Source organism: Culex pipiens, chromosome 1 (assembly GCF_016801865.2).
Source record: "Culex pipiens pallens isolate TS chromosome 1, TS_CPP_V2, whole genome shotgun sequence".
Taxonomy (NCBI): domain Eukaryota; kingdom Metazoa; phylum Arthropoda; class Insecta; order Diptera; family Culicidae; genus Culex; species Culex pipiens.
The window spans coordinates 110,339,193-110,359,393 of record NC_068937.1 but is presented as its reverse complement, the minus strand read 5'-3'; the positions used below and the strand labels follow the sequence as shown (position 1 = coordinate 110,359,393).

Sequence of the window (20,201 nt, the reverse complement as noted above, 5' to 3'; positions counted from 1 at the left end):
TACAAAAGCCGACTCGGTCCTAACCAGGTCCCAGTACCGAAAAGGACCTAATAAAAATAATTTTATGAAAAAAAAAAAAAAATCAGTTAACGCAAACTAGACGCAAGCAGCTATCTGTTCTGAAGCCTCATGCTCATTCTTTTGCCTTTCTTTTTTGTTTTGCTCATTCTCTGATCGAACTCTGAGCGAACGAATTTCTGGGAAGCGTTCAAGCTTCCCATGTGCCAGTGACAACGCACATCGCGGGTTTGGTTTTCTAGCTTCGGTACTAGCCTTTTTGTGTATTAGTATTTTTGTTCATCGTACCAGCGCACCAAGGTGGTTTATTCGATACGTTTGCGTTTGTCGTAGTGAAGTCCCACCGAGCGCTCAGTCGTTGTATGCTTCCCAATCCCAAAAACGCCTAAATGCTTGCTTATTGAAAGCTCACAATTTTGCCTAACGCCTAAATGACAGTTTAGTGAATTACAGTAGGCGTTTCAAAGCTTTCAAGAACATTTATGCGGCTTTACCGTTACATCGTTGTTTACAACACGGCAAATTCTCGGGTGTTGAAACACTTTCTGCCAGTTATTTTGTAACCACTTTAACGCATTGGAGCAAGACGGAATTATTTTGTTTTCTCGTTAATTTTTAATATTTTGAAAGGTGCAAAAAAACACTCAGAGAATACGAACAATTTAGCGATATGCAGAAAACATTACGAACATCGCAAATTGTGAGCTAATTCTCTGTCTCAAAAACAATGTGTTCTGATTTAAAAAATCGAAAATGCTTATGTGCGAGCACAGCTTACAACTGGCCATGGCAAATGGGGCAAAAACCAGCGCTTTTCAGTTATATGAAAAAATATGGTTGAGTTTCGAATTGTATTATGAATGGACCATTCTTTATATTGCTATTTCTTTGAAAAAAAAATATAAAAAAATCAACTGCCGTTAACTTCCTTTTGTAAGAAAGGCTCTATCTCACCCCAGGTGGGATTAAATCGGGTTTTTTAACTTAAAATAGCTGTAACTTTTGACCCTTAAGTCCAAATTGACCTGTCAAAAAATAAAAATGTTCGATTTTTTAAGTAATAAAAGTGCCTTGAACATCACTTTTCTCTAAAACTTAACCCTGAATTTCTACGTTAAAAAAACTGATTTTTTAAGGTTTGGTCAGATGCTTTCTCTCAATTTGGTCGTAGAAGACGTAGATTGCGAGATAAAATTTTGGTGTCTTCGACAAAATTGCATGGATTGGCGAGCCCAACAACTTTTCAGAAGTCAAAAAAAATCCTAAAAATATTCCTGAATGTTAGATTTTCAAAATCACCCTAATTGTGAACCACCCTAATTGTGAACTAAAAGTTGCCTTTTCCATTTGCAACAATTATTTTTAATTGGTGTCTAGCTATAAAACTTCACCATTTTTCGGAAAATCCATTTTCCACTTAATTTTGTGATCTGGACCACTGTGCAATGATGGCAACCCTACCTTATAACACAGTTCTTGAAAAGATTATTTTTACCGACTTCACTGACCCTGTTCGCACAAATGTCCCATATGCATTTTCATTACCTACTTTTGAGTTATCGATGCAGTTTGGTACAAAATCGTGTGCTCATTCAGAAAAAACCAAAAATATCCTGTACTTTGTTCTCGAAATCTGGAGGAAATCCAGTTTTACCAAACATCGGTGGTTAACAATAATTAACTTTACTTACAAATTTTGTTTGAATATTAATGAACTTAATAGATTTCAGATGAGTGATAGATTGATTGTCCAGATCATCAAAGTTTATAACTTATTATTCAGCAATTCCCCACGAAAACAGCATGGAAAAAAACAAAAGTGCTCGGATTGGGCTCAAAATTTTTCTGAGGGTTCCCTGGCTGAAATAATTAGACCCGTATTTTTTTGTTTGGCCATTAGGGTAACCTACGCCGTGTTAGGGTGGTCTGAAAAATGGCCATTTTCGTCGATTTTCGCAAAAACCACTTTTTTCGAAAAATCATAACTCCTCGCCATTTTAACCGATTTCAATTGTACGCAAATGAAAGGTGATAAGTTGGCCTTTCAAAGAATAATAATAAGAAGTTTCAAAAATGTAGCCTAACACATGAAAAGGGCGTATGAAACATTAAAATGCCGTTTTGACGGTGTCTGGACCAAAGAGCCTATGTCTGGAAATATTTTTATCGGATTCCCCGGACATTTAAACATAACATACTAAAAAATGGGAGGAGTTCATTAACATTCCAACGCCCAAGGCTCCAAAAAAGTTGGAACGGTAACTTCAACTCGCTGGTTCTCGGGCATAACTCACCCAATCAAGACGATTCTTTTTTCTAGTGATTTGTTAGGATGTCTAGATGATCCTAGAACTTTGCAGAATTCAACTTGATCAAATCTGTAATTTTTGCGACCAAAAACATCGTTCCAATTTTTTTTTGCGTGTAAAAAAAAATTCGCCAAAAATTCCGTGGAGGCAGTCTTTTTGAAAAAGTTGGAACGATGTTTTTGGTCGCAAAAATTACAGATTTGATCAAATTGAATTCTGCAAAGTTCTAGGATCATCTAGACATCCTAACAAATCACTAGAAAAAAGAATCGTCTTGATTGGGTGAGTTATGCCCGAGAACCAGCGAGTTGAAGTTACCGTTCCAACTTTTTTTGGAGGCTTGGGCCTTGGCTTGGGCGTCCGTGTAAGTTGGACATGCGTTGGGCGTTCCAGTGTTAACAGGATTCCGAGATATGATTTTTTGAAAATAAAATCCGTGTTTTTCGACGCGCCGCGTGCAAAAACCGGAAAATGACGAAATCGGCAAAAAATCAACTTTTTTCACTAAAACTGCGATAACTTTAAAATTTCAGCGATGACCTATGGGTAATTCTCTACCAACTCACACGAAATCGGGAAAAGTTGCCCCGACCCCTCTTCGATTTGCGTGAAACTTTGTCCTAAGGGGTAACTTTTGTCCCTGATCACGAATCCGAGGTCCGTTTTTTGATATCTCGTGACGGAGGGGCGGTACGACCCCTTCCATTTTTGAACATGCGAAAAAAGAGGTGTTTTTCAATAATTTGCAGCCTGAAACGGTGATGAGATAGAACTTTGGTGTCAAAGGGACTTTTATGTAAAATTAGACGCCCGATTTGATGGCGTACTCAGAATTCCGAAAAAACGTATTTTTCATCGAAAAAAACACTAAAAATGTTTTAAAAATTCTCCCATTTTCCGTTACTCGAAGGTAAAAAATTTTGGAACATGTCATTTTATGGGAAATTTAATGTACTTTTCAAATCTACATTGACCCAGAAGGGTCATTTTTTCATTTATAACAAAAAATTTCATTTTAAAATTTCGTGTTTTTTCTAACTTTGCAGGGTTATTTTTTAGAGTGTAACAATGTTTTTTAAAGTTGTAGAGCAGACAATTACAAAATTTTTGATTTATAGACATAAGGGGTTTGCTTATAAACATCACGAGTTATCGCGATTTTACGAACAAAAGTTTTGAAAAAGTTGGTTAGATGTTTGGATACCAAAATTTTCGTAATTAAAAGACGCAACTTTTGGTACCCGGACATATATAGGTCATTGCTGAAATTTTAAAGTTATCGCAGTTTAAGTGAAAAAAGTTGATTTTTTGCCGATTTCGTCATTTTCCGGTTTTTGCGCGCGGCGCGTCGAAAAACACGGATTTTATTTTCAAAAAATCATATCTCGGAATCCTGTTAATGAACTCCTCCCATCTTTTAGTATGTTATGTAAAAATGTTCGAGGAATCCGATAAAAATATTTCCAGACATAGGCTCTTTGGTCCAGACACCGTCAAAACGGCATTTTAATGTTTCATACGCCCTTTTCATATGTTAGGCTAGATTTTTGAAACTTCTTATTATTTTTCTTCGAAAGGCCAACTTATCACCTTTCATTTGCGTATAAGACAATTGAAATCGGTTAAAATGGTGAGGAGTTATGATTTTTCGAAAAAAAGTGGTTTTTGCGAAAATCGACGAAAATGGCAATTTTTCAGACCACCCTAACACGGCGTAGGTCACCCTAATGGCCAAACAAAAAAATACGGGCCTAATTATTTCGGCCAAGGAACCCCCAGAAAAATTTTGAGCCCGATCCGAGGACTTTTGTTTTTTTCCATGCTGTTTTCGTGGGGAATTGCTGTATTATTATTATTATTTTTAATTATTATTTTTTTATTCGTTTATTTATTCATGTAATATAAGGCACGTGCCTTTTAATTCATTACATTGTGGCGGCACTTCACTTAGTGATGAATGGTCTTTCAATTACCCAACCCAAGATGTGTCACAAAACGACTTTTTTTTGTTGGTGCTGTACTTTTGATCTTCAAAGGTCTGTACAGCTTCAGAGAGCTTAAAACTTCAATCAATACACGTTTTTTTTTTTGCTGGAAATTGGCCAGTATAATTGCTAATATGCCTAAAAATTGTAGTATCCGAAAAAGTGATTTTCTCTATACAAAATTGTAAGAAAAATGTACGTGGTTTGGGATGACCGAATCGATCTCATATTTGAGATTAAGGCTCAATACACTCAATATTGTTTTTTTAAATAAAAATAGCATCAATACTTAGTGATCTGTAAACGATATTGTTAGCCAGGTGATATATATTGATTCCAGCAGCATCTAATCTAATCTGCGAATGAAGCACCACTGTTTCAAGACCGTATCCCAACGTTTGAAATTAATCGCCAGCGGCTCTTTCATCAATTCACAGCCATCCGTGCCATGGTGCACACAAGTTCTGGCGCTACCGACGTGCTATGAACTCATCACACCTTCACGTGTTTACTGGCGCTGACAACCCATGTACCTTCAGGACGTGTTATATCATCGAGGGTGTGCTATGTTGTCTCATGTTGACTGGGAAGTAAAATGTGCACAGGACGCCATAATGAGATGAACAATTAATTTGTGTGTGCGTGTGCTTTCAATACTCACAAGCCGGCAGTGAAATGATGGGAAAGTGTATTTAGTATTAAGGGGGCATTTGTCTGGTCACACCTATCGTCAGTGCGGTTTATGGAGCAACTCCTTCCGATAGCTCCAGTTGCAACTTTCTCGAAATATAAAAAAAAATCTGCCCAGCGTCAAGAAAGCACTATTACTAGCACTACCCGTTCGCGATATCAGCCAGTTGGATCCGAACGGGTGTGGAATTCAGCTGATTGAGTTTTTCATTGACGTTCCGTGCATTTCCATCCTGTCTGGGGGCACTTTGCGACGGACAGTACTCATATGATTGAGCCGTGCTGTTTGCACTGTTCATAAAGTAGAATGATTGAAGAGCAAACAGTGTTTCCAGTTTAAATTAATTTAAGCGCCTTTCTATGTTAGGATGTTTGACTTGATGCTCGAAATGCTCTTATGTCATGTGAAAAACAGTTTGATGCAGCAACGCAAACATATTAAAGCGTATTGATGTCGGATTTTATCACAATACCTTGAAAAAGGAATTGTAACCCTTTGCATTGCTTTCTTGCTGGCAATTGAGGTGAACATTTTTTCTAGGTTGGGTTTTTATCAAGGGAAATGTAAACGTTATTTGTCACAATCATGTATACATTTCTTCATACAGGGTCCTTAGTTTAAACCCAGTTTTGAACTTCGACGAAATTAACCTGTCATGATTGGACCACATGGTCCAAACCAGAAACTTAGCTACACTACTACTAACCAACGCTACTCGCATTTCAAACAACATTCCCAGCAGGCTGTGTAATTGCATGCAAGCTTGCCCACGTGCCGCCGCACTCTAACCAGCGCACCGGCAGTTGCAGCTGAATTCACATTCCGCGTGTTCCGTGTTTGACAGTGAAAACACGTTCAAACGCATGAGTGCTGCTGCTCGAAATATTCACGCGGAATAAATTAGCACCCATCATGCGGACATTGCAATGCAATGAATGGTGGCACGAGCCTGTGAAGTAGAGTCCCAGGGGGTGAATTGATGTTTGTCGTTGAATTCAATTTTGGACTTTCAAGCACGATTATACTGTTTTATTAATAATATAATTGAGAAGATGATTTCATTCCCCATAATTTAAAGAATACTGTTATAGCCTTTCATGCCTCATTCGTAAAATATTCCAGCTTCCTTGTGTACCTTTTTATTTTATTACTGGTCACGAGTTTTCTCCACTGAACTCTCTTTCGTTTAACCTTAACCCGCGGAGCCACAACGGAAAATAGAATTTACCACCCACACCATTTCCTTCTCCCTCACGATCTCCCCGCTACTGACCGGTGGGGTGGTCATCAAAACACCGAAAACTCATCAAACTCTGACGGCACTGTATTTTAATTACATTCTGTTTCAGAATTTAGCAACGGCGGATTACCTCGTGATGACGGTAAAGGCCACGGACAACGACGACGGAACCAACGGGAAGGTCCTGTACCATCTGCAGGTGAGTGGCGAATATTCGCACGGCCGGTGTTTCTATAAGTTTAAGAGCACGGGATAATTTGAATTTGGTTGTACTTTGAATTAAACAAACGACAAAGTCCGCAACATGCCACTGTTTGTGGAATTCATTAGAGCAGGGGTGACCGAAGTAAGGCCCGCGGGCCAAACGTGGCCCGCGAGGTCATTTTTTGTGGCCCGCGGACCCATTTTGGATTATCATGTAAAATGGCCCTTTGACGCATCTTTAAGGTGAAGCCGTTGATCATTTTCAAAGAAAATTGATCATCACTCTAAAATGCTCTGTATTAAATTAAATTTTACGAATTTCTGCACCAAAATGAATCAGCATGTGCCGGTTGTTGCCGTCTTGAAGCCACTGAAGGAACTTTTGATCTAAATCAAATGTGTTTCAAAATTTATATAATGTTGTGCTTCAATCACGGACATCCTAGTTGGCTATCATTGATTAATGATGATTTCCATAACTTTGCGCAAGGATAATCGTTACCAAAAGGAATCAGCATGTGTAGGGCACTATTCTAAACAACTTGTACAAGGAATTTTGTCAAAATATTGATAGGGACGCAAAATTTGAACGAAAAATCATGGCAATGATGGAAGTCTTCACGTTAAGTGATTTTATAATTCCTGGAAATTAAGGTTAAGTTTATGCCTATTTTAACACGTTTCGTAACAGGTTTAAATGTGGTTAAAAAGAGTAAATTATGTCAAAATTTTCATCAAATATTTATTGAAATTTTATCAAAATTCGAGGAATAATTTCCGAAAAATCCTTAAGCAAATATTTTTTATTCAGATTGCACAAAAATTAAAAAATAAATTAAACACTTTTACAAAGTTTGCGTATTTCCTTCTAAAATATATTTAAAAATTGAATAAAAAAAAATAAATTGAAATTCAACAATCGTGATTTCACAAATATAACGAAAGTTGCAATAAAAATCAGATGAATAATGTTTATGTTGGTTTTTTTTCTGATTTTAATAAAAAAATCCAATTGATTGGAGGCTTTTTTGTACAAAACTGTTTATTTTTTTTTGTTTTCTAATATTTTGTTTTTAGTTTTATAGATTTAAATAAAAAAAAAACATGTTTTTCTCATATGGCCCGCAGGCTCATGTGAGCTTCAAATTTGGCCCGCCATTCAAAAACTTTGAGCACCCCTGCATTAGAGTGTGATAGGAAATGCTCTGTTGAAACAAATACCGTAAAACGGGGTGATTTTTAAAGACTTATAGGTTATATGCTAGAGGTTAATAGGTCTGAGATTTTTCCGCAAAATGAAGAGAACAAATAAAATACGTATGGAATGCTTTGGAATCACATTGATTTTGAATCGGAAAACGGAATGAATTTCCGGATTCTTTGGGCAATTTCCCATAAGGAAAAGGTAAAATAAGTTTAAAAAAATAAATATTATGTGTTTTTGAAAAATAATTCAAAAAGTCTTTTAGGCTTTTTAAGTACAACAAATTTCATATTAAGTGTGAAAACTTTAAATTTGTGTTGCGAATTCAGATTAAAATGCAATATGAATAGATATTATAAACAAAACTAGTTTTAGGGAATTTCTGGCAAAATTGACTGACCTTTCAACATTTTAACACTTAAATCTAATTTTAACAAGAAAAACTATGACTATCAAAGTCACCCCGGATTTCAAAATAAGAATTTTCAACGCAACTATTATCTAAAGCACTATTGTAAAACTTTTTTTCAAGATAAAGCAAGGACCTTTTGTGGCCTACCCCAGTACATGTTTGGAAAGTAAAATCTTGAGAAAAACTGTTAAGTTGGACAATATTCCAAAAATAAATTCAAATCCTATCAATGTCACGGTATATATTTTTTTGTTAAAATATGATGCCTAACCCTGGAATTTTAAAAAGTAGTAACTTTCATATAATTTGTTTTCAGAATGAAAAAAATATCGGTTTGCTTCGAACAAGAGCCTAATTTTTTTTAATCTTTTGACTTCTTAACAGATAACCATACAATTTTTTAAGTGTTCTGTTGTACATTTGTAAATGGACTTTTTTATGGTATCGATGCATTCTTTGGCAAAATATAAGTATTTGAGATGTCGTCTCTATTTTCTAAGCAAAATTAATAAAAACGAAAATGCAATCAAAAAAACTCGTTTACAAGGAGACATCTCTGATTTTAAAAAACTTTTACATAAAATCTCAGAGAAATAAAAAAACAGTTTGGAACAAAAACAGGAAAAGTATAAATTTTAATTTCATTCTGCCTCAATCTTACACAAGCAAGAATCTCGATATTCATCCAACTCGAACCAACCCATTCTTTTTGGCACTTCTCCAAATTTTTGCCTTTATCTTAAAAATTGTGAATACCTTCAATTTAAACAAAAATAAATTGAAATTACAATGAATACAAAGAGACGTGTTGTTCTTTTTAATTCCGCTATATATTTTAAAATCTTGACAGATACGTATTTCGTCTACTACTTGCAGACTTCATCAGTGTTGTGTTCTCGACAGTCGAGAACAGTAGTAACTTGATGAAGTCCCGAGCAGACGAAAATATCTTGGGAATAACATTTTTTGATATTTGAAAATACTAGGCCAATAACATTTTATGTTTTGTATAACAAGATTTGTTATTCGTCGTTATTATTTTTTTGTTATTGGATTGTTATTGTAATAACAGACTAATAACTCTGTTAGTTATTCTTCAAACAAATCTCTGTTATTATTTTTTGTTATTTTAACATCTAATCCGATCATCCCGATAACGGTTGGAGGTATTCTTCCATAACAATAAATGTGAGATGACTGTAATTAGTTTTTTGATGATAGCCTAATACTAATGCTTCTTTCAACATTCCCAGGTCAACAGCGCGAACGTGCAAGAAACGGACGAGTTCGTCATCAACGAGATGTCCGGCGAGCTGCGCATCCGCAAACCGCTGGATCGCAAGCGGCAGTCGCGCTTCGAGCTGATCCTGGTGGCCCGTGACCAGGGCACTCCGACGGCGTTCGAGACGTTGCGCTTTTTGACGGTGCTGCTGGTGGACGTGAACGAAAACCATCCGGAGTTCCCGGACGCGTCGAATCCGTACAAGTTCTTCATCGCGGAGAACAGCCCGCAGGATATTAGGATTGGGAAGATTCAGGCGTTTTACGACAGTCATGTGCCGAAGATTTACTACTACATGATGCTGGGGAACGAGGATGGGGCGTTTTACGTGGACAAGATTAGCGGGGATATTTACACGAACAAGTCGTTGGATCGGGAGGAGACGGACGTGTACGCGTTGTACATCCAGGCTAGTAAGAAGTCTGATTTGGTGATAACTGAGAGGGATCGGATGATGATGTCGATCAAGAAGTTGGAACGGGATAGCACGGTTGCGAAGGTGTGGATTACGGTGCTTGATGTGAATGACAACCCTCCGGTGTTCCGACAGGAGGTTTACTACGCGGGGATTAGTTCGAAGGCATCGATCAACGAACTGGTGACTATCGTGAATGCGACTGATCGCGACTTGGGGGTGAATTCAACGATGGAGCTGTTTATCAGCGGATCGTTCCTGTACAAGTACGGTGCTACCAAGACTACCGGAAGTATTGTGCCGAGTCCGTTTACGATCAACCAGGAGGGTCGCATAACGACGGCAACTTACATGGCCGAGTACAACCAGGACAGGTTCATTCTGGACGTGATTGCTAAGGAGGTTGAATCTCCGGAGCGTGTGGCAACCGCCAAGGTTTACGTTTGGATCTTCAACCCGGAACAACTGGTCCGAGTGATACTGTCCAGACCACCCTCGGAGGTGCACATGGATCGTGACGAAATTATTTCGGAACTGTCGAATGCTACACAAAAGATGATTATCGTTGATGAAATTAGATATCACGTAGATAGTCTGGGTCGGATTCGGATGGACTGGTGTGACATGTACTTCCACGCTATCGACATGAACACTCAGATGATTGTACCGGTGGAGGAGATTCTGCGAGAAATCGATGCCAAATACGATTTCCTACAGGTGAGTGTAATCAAGGTCTGACAAACTGACAAACAATAGAGGCTTGAAATAATTGAGCGGCTTTGTTGTCGCCTCGGCGAAGACAAAGATGACAAACAAAGTCGTATAAAGCGCCCTCAAAGGAGCTATATTTGAATTGCATCCTAACCTAGCCTGCATGCCTGCATCCAAATATATGCACACACAAACACACATATCAGCCAGGCTTACACGATTCACCTCCCTCTCTATGTTTCTGGTCCCAATTTCAGGATTACAACGCCGGCTTTTCGATCGAGAACGTGGTGCCGGCCTACGCAGCCAACGTGCAGGACGAGTTCGACCTGGCTCTGGCGGCGATAATCGCCCTGCTGATAGTGCTGTTTGTGGGTGCCGTCAGCTTCATTGTGCTGTGCTGCTGTCTCAAGCACTGGTGAGTGGGGCTGTATGGGAACACATGAATTTGAGATGAGCACTTTGCACTGTATACCGTAGAGGGTGGTTGTAGAGGGCAAAGGGGCAACGAGTTTGGCGTGCCGTATTGCGCTGGTGGTGTCCAAACACGTAACGTGTATTGGACTTTCATCAACTTTTGCACAAACTTGACTGGCATTTGCCGATTGGGTGCGATATAAATAATTGGAGTTGAAAGCAATGCTATTACTTTGAACTTATTTGAACGATTGTAAGGACGAATTCCATCCCGAATTCAAAGCTATACTGAGCTTGGTAAAGAAGTGTTCAAAGTACCTCATGAAGTAGTTTTGAATAATTTTTTAAAAGTTTTAAAAGTCAGCAATAATATTATTCAATAAGTTCATAGAACAAAAATAAAATTTTAAAAACAAAAAACACAAACTTAAAGTAAAAGTAAAAATACTTAACTTCCAGTTGATTTCAAATTAAAACTGTTCTGATTGACAGCAATGGACTGCTTTTGCAATTAACCCATTCAACTCAAGTCAGCGTCATACTCTTTCCTTCTAAGAACAATCTTACCACATGTCATCTAACGTTCGACATCCTCCATTACAGGGTCATTACGATTCCGAACGAGACCAGACGGAAGGACGCACTGATCAAAAAGCAGATAATCGAGGATTTAAATACTACCGAGAATCCACTTTGGATTGAGCAGTAAGTCAAACCTCCCCAATTTCTGAAACTCTAACTCTTTGACCGGATTAATTTCTATCATTGTGTGTCTACCCCGTTTTTTCCAGGAAACTCAAGCTGTACGAGGAGCAGGAACTGACGATGCAAGTCTTCTCGGAGCCGGAGCTTACGCAGCAGCAGCAACACCAGCTCAACAGCTCAAACAATACGTCCTCCTCGGGGAGTCCCCTGCAGGAACAGGCTCTGGTCCTCGGTTTGGACCGGAGGAACTCGTACGAGCTGTCGCAGGGCGGTGGGGACAATACGTACGCCACCATCCAGCCCCGGAATTACGGCACTAATCTGAGCACGGTGCTGGGCAGCGGGATTGGTGGGGGCGGTGGCGGAGGAGGAGGTGGCGTGGGCGGCCTCGGACTGAGCGGAGAGATGGCAGACTATGCGACGCTGAGGGACACCAGGGCACCGTCGGTAGGTTGGGGGTATGGGGGTTCTGCTTTGAATGAAAACCGAAATTTTCCTCAATGTCATGTGAAACCAAGATGTTGCATTGCCACAACTCTTTCGTGAATTTGACTCTTTTTCACCCAATATTATTTTAATTAGGTACTTTGCGATGCTGGGACCTGGTTAAGACCGAGTCGGCTTTTGTTATTACATTTTTCTTAAGGGGTTACGTACATGTAAATTGTCAAAAATTTCAGAGGTTGGTATGAGCACACATTTCAACTTTTTGTAAATCTTTTTGCAGGGCATTTAATTATACGTTTTTGTATGGAGACATTTGGTTATATCGTTGCCGAGATAAAGCTATTTTAAGTAAGCAGTAACGGGTGCCACGAAATCAACTCGGTGTTTAGAAAAAAAGGTTCACAAAGTTTAACAGTTCACTTTGCGCATGGCAAAATTGTGAACTTAAATCGTCTCTTACTCAGTTCGGTCACGAAATATCTTCATGAAACTTTCAGGAGTGATTGAAAACCATCTTTTTAGCGAATTTATTGAATTTTCTGTAATATGAAATTTTGCGATTTTCTACATGTATGTAACCCCTTAAAGCTAAGAGTTATTATAGAGGATCTTGTGTGTAAATGTAAGTGGGAGGAAGCATAGAAGTTCCATGGTCAAAATTATTAGACCCGTATTTTTATGATTGATGATTGGGTTAGTGAAGTTGACTTTATAGCTGTCGGCCACTATTGCTAGTACCAACCACTAGTGTCTCCCTTTTTATCTACAAGGGCTTCGCCGCCCTGGGATCCGGAGCGACGGCGCCGGATACCCATATTTACACAAAGAATTTTTAGAGCGCCCACCGCGGGATTCGAACCAGCAACCTCTGGATTGTGAGTCCAGTGCGCGGTCCGATTGATCCACACGGGCGGGACAATGAGATAGGGTTAGTCCTATCCGAAATAGTGTTCCAATAAGTGGTGTTTTCGGCGATTTTCACAAAAAAAAAACTATTTTTTTGCGCTGCAAAACAAAGGCGGTTGGGCTTTTATTGAAAACACTAAGACATTTTGATAACCAAGTTGAATCTAACTATGATTAAATGAAACTTGATTTGCTGATTCGAAGGTCTCGGTACTTAAGAACCTAAAGCTGTAAATATGTTTAATGTGTTTTCAGAATGTTACACGTAACATATTCAAAAATGGGGAATATCTATTTACAGGATTCTGAGATATGATTTTATTTTTTTTGTCGGATTTAGGGATATTTTTTTTCTTATATCATCCAAAAATCCTGGGAATTCCTGGGATTTCCCGTAAAAAATGCATGTTGCTTTAGTTTCGATTAATGTACCATAATCCAATATTGTCCATGCCAAATTTGAGCCAAATCCGAGCACGAATGGGCACAGCTGGGACAATTATGGGACCATCCACAAACCTCGTGGACACTTTTTTGGAAACTCTTTCAAAATATAAAATATAAAAACAAAAATCTCTGAACATCAAGAGAAGGACTGAAAGCATTTATTTTTGTTCATAATTTTAAATCGTGCTAATTTGATTTTGAGTTACATGTATGGGTTACATACATATTACTATTAGCATAAATTTTCATAGAAGTTTCAAATTTATACATTGAAAATCGAATCAGTTGTTCCGAACTTTTCGATTTCTCAGGAAATTATCTCATTTCTCAAAAAAATATATTTTAGGATTGCCTTCAATTTCTGGAGATCAGGAAAAAAAATCTTATATTTATTGAAATTGACTTTGATATGGTTTTCACTTTTAAACTGTGCTTTTATTAAAGATTAAGAACATTTTGATTATATTTTTTTTTAAATGAGTTCAAATATATTTAATATCGAAAACAACGCAGATTGCATACCTTTTTCTATGGGTAATATTTGGCCTTTATTTGTTTTAATCAGCTGATTAGTTTTTAATCAACATGACAAATATATAAAGTCTTATTGATTTGATATAAGTTTGTTGTGTTCATGTTCCAAACAAAACTTTCTTTCAGAAAAGGTTTTTATAGAGAATTTCAATGCATAAGACCCTCTGCATTCAGAGACAGTCTTTTTGGAATCTGTGTTTAACACCCTTATTTAAAGTATAATAAAAAATATTAATTGTTATAATATAATGTAAAATTACTTTAATTACTCAACAATTCCATTAATAACCAAATAATTACAAATAATTACTCTAATCACCATTAATTACTAAATAATTAATGAAGTACCGTATTACCAGCTTAAAATCAAAGTAATCAATAATTATTTGCCAGTTTGAGGCTTTGCTGGAAACCCTTGGGTTACAAGCTTATTATTGAAAATTATCATTATTCTTCATTCAACATTGTATTGAAATCAGGCTCAGTACACCTATAAAATTTAGCCCTGCAATGGTAGGCGATAAGTTAAATTTTAACCACTGTAATGAACAGTCCATAACAAAATGTAATATATTCGAATGTTTGGAAAAAAAATGTTTTTGCAATATTCAAAAGATAAAACGATATTTTTTTTTTTTTTTTTTTTTTTTTATGTTTTATGTTTTATATGAGGGAAAAGCCCGTTTGAGTGGAACGCCTACCGATGGGTCCTTCTCAAATAGGCACAAAACCTCTTTTTTTATTATCAACAGATTTTACAATCCAAATGACATAGAGGATATATACAATCAAACTTAAGCTAACAAACTAAACTAGCACAATGTAAAAATAAATAAATAAATAAATAAATAAATAAAACTAACTAAAAATAAACCGGTCTAAACCTTTGTCAAAACACATATGCTTCCCTGAGAAAATTAAAAATATCGTGCTTCAGACGGGGACGAGACAAATGGAAATCGAAAAAGGGGTAACAACGTTCAAAAACCCTGCACATACTAGAAACAGGTTCATTGAAGGCATAATTTGTACGGGCTCCAGGTATAACGAGAAAAGAGTGTGAGCGAAGCACCCGGCGTCTAATGTTGACGTTCAGTTCACTCGTAAGAAAAGGACAGTTGATGTTTGATCGGAAAAGGTCAGCAACAAAAAAGGCTTTAGCAGCTTCTCTACGAACACTCAAAGGATCAAGGTGGAGCATAGAGCAACGAGTTTCGTAATTTGGACACTCACCAAGATGTCTTAAAGCAAATCTTGTAAATTTACGTTGAATCGCTTCGATTCGTCCAATGTCATTATGATAATATGGAGCCCACACAACTGAACCGTACTCTAGGGTGGAGCGAACTAAGGAAAGATAGAGAATTTTTAGGCAATTGACGTCGCGAAAATATTTGGTCATTCTAAAAATCATTCCTAGCTGTTTAGAAGCCTTCGAGCACAAATAGGAAATGTGGTTTTTAAAAGAAAGCTTCGAATCCAACAACACGCCTAAATCCTTGACAAAAGAGTCACGAGTAAGTGGGTTACCAAGAATTTTGTAACTGAAAAACGTTGGGCAGCGTTTACGGGTGAATGTAATTGTCGAACATTTAGAAGGATTGAGAACCATCTGATTCAAGCGGCACCAGTCAGCAAATAAATCAACCTGAGCTTGCAAATCTTCCATGTCAGTAGGCCTCTTAATTATAGCATACAATTTAAAATCGTCAGCGTAGCATAGTTTAGGACAGCGAAGCAGGAAATTGACATCATTGATATACAACAGGAAAAGAAACGGCCCTAAATGGCTTCCCTGTGGAACACCCGAGGTAACAGAAAATGGTAAAGACAAGTTATCGGAGATTTTAACCAACATAGTTCTTCCGGTCAGGTAGGAGTTAACCCACGTAAGCAAAGAACCGTGTAGGCCAACACGGCGAAGTTTCGCAATTGCTATACGGTGGTTAATTTTGTCAAATGCCGCAGAAAGGTCAGTATAGATGGCGTCGACTTGATAGCCATCGCTAATCGCACGTTGGATCTTGGAAATGTAAGTGACAAGATTCGTATTGGTGGAACGTTTAGGGAAAAACCCGTGTTGGTCATCGGAGACGACGTGCGATAAGTTGTGGCGAAGAAACTCCAAAACAATCACTTCAAACAACTTGGAGACTGCACAGAGGGCGGCAATACCGCGATAGTTTTTAACGTCTTGCTTGCAACCCTTTTTAAACACTGGGAACACATATGACTCCTTCCAGTTATTGGGGAAAACTCCAAGAGAAAGTGATAAATTAAAGATTCGAAGGAGTGGCTCCGAGAGGCTATTTGCACACTTTTTATAACGATTGCGGGAACTCCGTCAGGTCCGGGGAACGTGGAACTTTTCAATTTCGAACACGCTGCATTAATGTCCTCCCGAGAGACTTGAAGGTCGGAGCAGACAAGACCGGAATCAGGAACCGAGTCAGCTGCCGCAGCAACATCAGGGTCGCTTAGGTTGTTGTCAGCAAAAACGCTCGAAAATTGGACACGGAAGGCATCACAAATCTCAGATGAGGTTGAGACTTCCACCCCGTCACGGATCATAGTTGACGGAAGACCAGACTCCTTTCGTTGCTCATTTACGAACTTCCAGAAGCCTTTAGGGTTTTGTTTGAGGCGGTTCTGAACACGAGATTGGTGAGCGAGGAACAGTGACTTATTCAACCGCCTGTAGTCGTTGCTGATCTGATTAATTTAAGCGAGACATGCTCATAAATCAGTATAAAAAATTAAATTTTCCCAAATCTATAACCACACAGGAGGGCAATGCTACAGAAAATGATAGTAATTTTTTGCTACATTAAATGATAGCAATTCCCATCCATGCATGCATGTAACTCTTTTTTTTGTCACAAATTGCATTTCTTGATAAATTATCTTGATATGAGAATAATAAGTGACATAGTCTCTTTTGACGTTTTCGGAAATCATTCTGATTAAAAAAAAAAATATGAGTTTTAATCAAATGCAAATTTACTAACTTTTTTTTAACCCTCCATTTCAGATGTACGAGTTTCGAGGGTCAACATTCCAGGTGCAGCAGCTGAACGGAGTCGACCAGCCCGACTACGTGACGGAGTTAATTTAAGCAAAGTTCAATGTATTTTGATAAAGAAGCAAGAGACAAAAAAAAACACAAGCAGCTAGTAGTAGATATCACTAGACTATAGGAATTGTGAGGAAGTTAAGTGAAGGATTCTCACCGCAGCTAGATAATTGTGAAAAAAAAGAAAGACAATTTCAGAGGGTGATTTTGTGGTGCAGTAGGACGTAACTTTTAAGAAACTCGTTGCCAACTCGGAATCACAAAAGGAATCGAAACGGAAACTAGAATGCTCAATTTGTAACACTGTGTTAAAATACTCAAAACAGAAGTGGCAGATAAAAGACATCAGATGAACTTGTGAAAAGGTTTTTTTATGAGGCAAACAAAACTTTGATAGACAATAAATAGGAAATATCTCATAAAAATAAAATATTTACGAGAGGTATTGATTTAACTTGTGAAAAGGAAAGAGAAAAATGCACGTGATTTTGTGACGTTTGAATTCAGTTACATTATTAATAATTTCTATCAACGTACTGATCAGCAACGAATACATAACTAATTATTTTCATAAGCTAATTTTATGAACATGCTCCTATTCATGATATCAATTGATTCACTTATCCAACAAAGAGCATCATTTTACAAATGCATGAAAAACCTGGAAATAATTTCCACAGAACCAAGTGGTTTCCATTTAATTTTTCATGTTTTTTTAAACCGCGTGACCATTCAACCACGACAGAGGGCTTGCTCATTATAAATTATCCACCACCATAAAATTTCCTTTCGCTAAAAAGAACACACACACACACACACGCGTCGAATGGATCGATTCAATTTAATAAAAAGAGCATTGAAAATTGAAAAATGAATCCACAACCACCCGCTTGTCACAATGTAGAGGAAAGAGGCGTAAAATGTAAATAATTAAATTTAGCAAATGAGTGAAGGTTATTTAAATTATTAAAGAACGGTTACGTTTAATGAGTGCGGACAGCATTGATACAAAGATAAATTTATCTGATTTATCGGTGGAAAAGACCAACAAAACCGACAGATAGATTGTCGAACAAAACAAAAAAGACAGCTTCGTTTACCGATGTACAAATTGAGAGGCAGAGAGTGAATTTGAAGAAAACTTGAGTCTGGTTTGAAAATTCTTTCAGTTTTGTGGAGTATAAAGAAAACACCGGAAATATTATAAAACTGAGTATGGAATTCCAGATGCGACGAGTTTGTCCATCGGAGCTAGCCGTTTAGGAACGTATGTCTTTTAAGCAAATATGGTTTCTGTAAAGAGTAATCAGAACGTTTTAAACAGATTAGAAAACAATAAAACAGTTTTTCTTAGCAAAATGTTAAACGGCTTGTTTTATTTCATCGTTTGTGTTCAGAGGCAGTATTTGTAGATTTTGCTCGGTTTGTTCTAGAGGTCGTATTGAGGTGCTCCGATGTGGATGAAACTTTCAGCGTTTGTTTGTCTATACATGAGATGAACTCATGCCAAATATGAGCCCTCTACGACAAAGGGAAGTGGGTTAAAACGGGCATTGAAGTTTGAGGTCCAAAAAACATGAAAAATCTTAAAATTGCTCCCATTTGCGTAAAACTTGATCAATTCCAACTCTCTTAGATGCATTCGAAAGGTCTTTTGAAGCACTTTAAAATGTGCTATATACATCTAAGATTGGTTTGACTTTTTCTCATAGCTTTTGCAAATTACTGTTAATAATTGATATTTTTGAAACCCCAGTATCTTTTTGCAACAGCCTCCAACACCCATACTCCTATAGATCAAAAGATAGGTAATTATAAACCTACGGTATTAACTTTTTGGCCAATCGCAGTTTTTCTCAAAGATTCACGATTTTGCTATAACAAACTTTTTACAACGTTAACTTTTGCCTTGTAACCCAAGAAGACGGCACTTTTTGGGCTCAATTTTAACATATTCGGAATCCTCGGGAATTTGCACGTAAGTTTGAAGTATTCGAGTCGTAAATTTGATTTTGAAAAAATAATTAAATAAAACATTTAAAAAAAAAAGTTAGATTTGGTGAAGTTTTACGCAAATGGGAGCAATTTTAAGATTTTTCATGTATTTTGGATCTCAAACTTCAATGCCCGTTTTGACCCACTTCCCTTTGTCGTAGAGGGCTCATATTTGGCATGAGTTCATCTCATGTATAGACAAACAAACGCTGAAAGTTTCATCCACGTCGGAGCACCTCGATACGACATGTTATACATTGGTGAAAAACTCGCTCTTAAATACATACTTTCCAACTGAGTTAATCGATCATGCCATCAAATGTGATGTGGATTACATTTCGATTGATGATAAATTCATTGAAAAATTTCGATGATCCGTTGAATCAACACGTGGTTCGTTTGTAGGTACCTGGCATGCATGCGAATTTTTAAATTCTGCTATGTTCCACAAGCTCGATAAAATGAGTCGTTGCATGTCGAATAACGCAATTAAATCGTTTTAATTGTTAATGATATTATTATCGCATGGAATGGGGAACCGCGATGAGCCAAACAAACACAATTTCATTTGCATGTGATATGACGTTTGGGATGGAGGGATCAGAGTGAGTGTTTGATCTGTGAAAATAATTATTTGAAAATCAAACAACATCAAAGCAAATTAATTTATTATATTCGCGTTTTTGCTATAAAATCAATAATAAAAATTTAATTCAGTTTTGCTCCTGTTATGTGCGATAATTCAGCGTGATTTATTAATAATTTCCAGTGCTGTTAAACGTTAATTAACGTTAACGCGTCCGTTAATCGTTAAAATTAACGTGAACGCGAACGGAGCCTACGTTGATCTTAACGAGAACGTGAACGGAGCACGTTAATTAACGTCGTTAATTAACGCCGTTAATTAACGCGTTAATCCTTCTGAGGCCCCGACTTTGAGGGCCTGTATATCCCAAATGACAACATTTAGCGGGTTACTTCCAATTGGACTTGACTCTATAAGCTCCCGGAAGAGGTATTTGGCCATCGTGGCCACCGGTTCCGGCAACCCGGAACTTCCGGAAAACATATTTTTTACTGGTTTTATCAAGGAACAAGTATTTGAGTAAATTTTTCAAACGGATTTTTTTTTGTTAATCTTAACATTGCCTGTTTTGGGTCGATTCAGGCCAACTGTGGCCACTCCAGAATCGGTTCCAATGTACA

At 37.5% G+C, this 20,201-nt stretch overlaps 1 protein-coding gene across 1 annotated transcript; it reads left to right on the top strand.

Annotated features, from left to right (window-relative positions):
- Window positions 1–5,915: 5,915 nt before the first annotated feature.
- LOC120427858 (cadherin-87A-like) lies at window positions 5,916–18,366 on the top strand. The gene is made up of 6 exons (XM_039592776.2): window positions 5,916–6,442; window positions 9,317–10,477; window positions 10,729–10,889; window positions 11,492–11,593; window positions 11,680–12,040; window positions 16,959–18,366. The coding sequence occupies exons 1-6, from the start codon at window positions 6,380–6,382 to the stop codon at window positions 17,040–17,042; spliced, it is 1,932 nt and encodes a 643-aa protein (XP_039448710.1). The 5' UTR covers window positions 5,916–6,379; the 3' UTR covers window positions 17,043–18,366.
- The last annotated feature ends 1,835 nt before the right edge of the window (window positions 18,367–20,201 follow it).

Coding starts and splice junctions, on each gene's coding strand:
- LOC120427858 (XM_039592776.2), top strand. CDS start 6,380: ATGACGGTAAAGGCCACGGACAACGACGACGGAACCAACGGGAAGGTC. Junction 6,443..9,316: donor AGGTCCTGTACCATCTGCAG/GTGAGTGGCGAA, acceptor CAACATTCCCAG/GTCAACAGCGCGAACGTGCA. Junction 10,478..10,728: donor CCAAATACGATTTCCTACAG/GTGAGTGTAATC, acceptor TCCCAATTTCAG/GATTACAACGCCGGCTTTTC.